The sequence below is a fragment of the Euprymna scolopes genome, chromosome 24 (assembly GCF_053919585.1).
Source record: "Euprymna scolopes isolate OS-2025 chromosome 24, ASM5391958v1, whole genome shotgun sequence".
Taxonomy (NCBI): domain Eukaryota; kingdom Metazoa; phylum Mollusca; class Cephalopoda; order Sepiida; family Sepiolidae; genus Euprymna; species Euprymna scolopes.
The window spans coordinates 101,789,090-101,792,707 of NC_136505.1; the positions used below are offsets into that span (position 1 = coordinate 101,789,090).

Below are 3,618 nucleotides of genomic sequence, written 5' to 3' on the forward strand. Positions count from 1 at the left end.
GCTAAAAATTAAAACATGAATCAACAGCTATTATGTTATGCATGAATATTTGTGATGCCGTCGTCCGACTTTCACCTGCCAAGTCCCATTTTCACACTTATGTGCCAATTTTCCCCGTCTAAAACCCAAATATAAAGTTTCGCATGGCTTCGAATACCCTGTATATGATATTTCATTTCTGTAGACGAAAAACTGACTGAGGAGTTTAGTAGGCAACATTTTTTTGCAAATATATATATGCATACATAAATATGCATAAAAAGAGGTTTGTGTTTACTATAAAGTTTACGCAAATATTACGCAAGTATAAATCATGTAGGATATCTTCATGAATATAATTACACGTAATAGTTTACTAAAGATGATCATCGCACGAGAAACCCAGTAAAATCTAATAGGGAATTAATTAAAATGAATGTTTAAAAGAATATGCAAATTAGCTAGATGTTTTGCTAGTGAATGCATTTCCACAACCCATATATAACAAAGTTGTATTTTCTTTTTGAATAAATAGGAAAAGGGTTTTTAATATGAATATCAATACACAAAAACGTAAATATAGAGGAGTATAGACAGAGAATTAAAATTATTACCAGAAGAGTAGCTTAAACTCACCAAAAAGCAATATATATATATATATATATGTGTGTGTGTGTGTGTGTATAACCCCCAACCGCTAAATAATTATCTTTACCACTGGTCGCAAAACTTGAAGTCGTCTTTGTCACTATTTCTTCTGGGATGTGATTGATATGATTCCAATAGCAACAAGCACACTAATAAATAAATATAATTGTTTACTTGAAAGTATGAATCGTTGGACAAACAAAAACTCGACTAGCTACAACCACTATATACGATTTCCCCCACTTTCTAACTGTGCCTAAATCTAAACACAGATCCCATGAAAAATCTTCTTTACCAGAACTGCTCGCATGTGGGACACTGTTCCGCTGGTCTGCTTCCCGGTTGAATACAACACGGTTGCTTTCAAATCCAATGTAAACAAGTTCTTATTGCGCTGTCCCCATAATTAATCAAATTCTACCTAATTTACGCCATTAACGATTCACTACCACCTTACGTCCATTAACCCTTATCCTTGAGTGGGTTTAAAGCCTTGATAAGTGGTGATACCTAAAGAATAAAAACTGTAGAAATGTTATTTTTATAATCGGCGTAAAAATCTGATACTGTGAAGGTGAATACCGAAAATGGCACTAGTTTAATGATGTTCAGAGTCGAATTGAGTAATTCTTTAAAGACACTGAAGGGAAGTATATTTTTAATGTAAAAGGATAGTTTTATGAAAACAAATGTTCGTTCGAAATAAAATATGGATATTGCAAAATAAATTGTAAACATAATTCAAAATCAATTAATAAAGCTCAAACAAGAAAATACAACGGATACTTACCAAAGAAAACATATGAACGACGATGTTAGAGCTCACAAAACACAATTTATTTACTGAATTATACAATTATTTACAGCGTTTGTTGTTGCACTCATAATCACAAGAGAACCAATTCGTTGTGTCTATGCCTCAATGATGAGTGACTCTTTTTTCCTTGTCTTGTTCGGAAATCGATGCATTTTAATATTTCTCGATAGCAAAACCAATGTTTGCCTTGCATATTTGTATATGCACATATAACTGTGAATTCTTGACTTAGAATTCAGTGTTTTCAATTATTTGTTAGGAATAATGAAAATGTTTTGAAATGTTCTTATATTGTTATAATTTCCTGAGTTGTGTTTCAGAAACGTTCGAACTGATGGCTTCCAGGTGAGGAGGGGTTTCTTTGCGCTGCATGATTGAATCGCATTTTACTTGTGAGCTGGTTACCGTGGAAGAAATGGAATTATACGCATATTCTTGAGGAATTCTTCTATTCACTTGCATCATTGCCGTGTATTCAATTCCATTATGGTAACAAGGACAGGAAGGTATCATCGTCCGCCCCGGATTGTAACCATTGCACACAGTAGTTGATTGTGCACATGGTTCAGAAGTCATATAAATCTGTTGGGGACACGACGACATTCTGTTCATGACGTCAGATGGCGTATAATAAACAACCCCTGTTCCAGGTATATTGCTTTGGACCATTGGCAAGAATACCTGACCATTTGGAATAATCACGGCCTTAGGCATCTGGTAAAATCCATTGTTTCTAAGCTGGCTATCTTCCATCTCGGAGGATTTCTTGAGTGTTTCTTTCTTCTTTTTCTCATTTCGTGGTTTCGAGTTACTTTTAAAATCTGGATGATCCAGCTCGTGTTGTTTCTTGATCCGTTGAGCCTCTTCGAAGTACGGTTCTTTCTGCTCTGCGGACATTCCGTGCCATATTTTTCCGAGAAGGACATTCGCCTGGCAAACGGTGATGTCCGGGTTTTGTTTGATCATTTTTGGTCTCACCAGTCGGTTCCATACGAAATAAGCATTCAGAGGTTTTTTTACATAGACTTTTTTCTTCTTATCTTTTGAAGTGTTCATTCTGAACAAAGTCTTTTTTTCTTCTTTTTTAAAGGCCACTTTTTGTCAAAATATCTATATCTATATGCTTAATACTTATATGCTAATGAAACTCTGTGTGCGTTACTTTTATACTTGTTTGTGTCTGTGTTACACTGCAAAACGGCAAATATATATCTACTCTATAAATAAATATACTTGAAATTGTATGACGTTATAAAGGATAACATAGCTTTTAAAAGCAGTATGACGTCATATAGGTATGATGCCATGGTAGCTACTAAAAATCTATGAACTTATGTTCGTTTTTCAAACAGCAACAGCAGGCCTAACTGCGGACTACTAGACTGTATAATACTATCAATTTGTGAACGTGTATTTTTCTTTGAACGCGGCAGCGGCAGCCTTAACTGCTGACTGCTGCCAATCTATATTGCACTAAGCGTCTATGATTGTTTGAAAACCGCAGCAGCTGTAACTTACAGTTACGAAATACCTATAGAATTATTATATATATATATATATATATATATATATATATAAAGGAACTCTGTCTGTGTGTATGTCTGCGTGCGTGTTTGAGTTTGTTCTCTATAAACTCCTAAACGGCTGGATCGATTTTTTTTTTAAATCTCACACAAATGTACATGTGTCTGGCAGTGTTCTTAGATAGGTTACGCATGAGAATTCTAAATCTTTCTTTGTGGTTACATCAAAATTACTTACTAATTACCGACGGCTGTTTATTTTAGTCATAAGTAATATTCTAATAGTTACTTTTTGGGGTTAAATAATCTATAGTTTATTTCTCTTAATCTGTCTGTCTATCTGTCTGTCTGTTCCATTATTTCTCGGAAACTACTGGGCCGATGTGGTGGAAATTTTGTACGGACCTTTTGTACGATAAGGTTCAGCGAACTGAATATTATGGTATCCATTCGATACAAAGTTAGGGAATAACAGAGATTAATAGGAATTAGTTATCACGATACAACACTTACGATAGACGTTTGCTCGGATGTGACGTGGCCGTCCTAGGGAGCAGGTAGCTCCTCGTTGGGGGGATTCTGAGGCTCCCGAAACACTGGAGAACGCTGGGCCGATATGATTGTTTAATTCGTTAAGTATTGTTGCATGCC

The 3,618-nt window shown here is 35.2% G+C and overlaps 1 protein-coding gene across 1 annotated transcript; it reads right to left on the reverse strand.

Moving 5' to 3' along the window:
• Positions 1-1,575: 1,575 nt before the first annotated feature.
• On the reverse strand, positions 1,576-2,676 carry LOC145246481 (uncharacterized). Its single transcript, XM_080108101.1, has one exon. The coding sequence runs from the start codon at positions 2,498-2,500 to the stop codon at positions 1,739-1,741; it is 762 nt and encodes a 253-aa protein (XP_079964227.1). The 5' UTR covers positions 2,501-2,676; the 3' UTR covers positions 1,576-1,738.
• Positions 2,677-3,618: the final 942 nt, after the last annotated feature.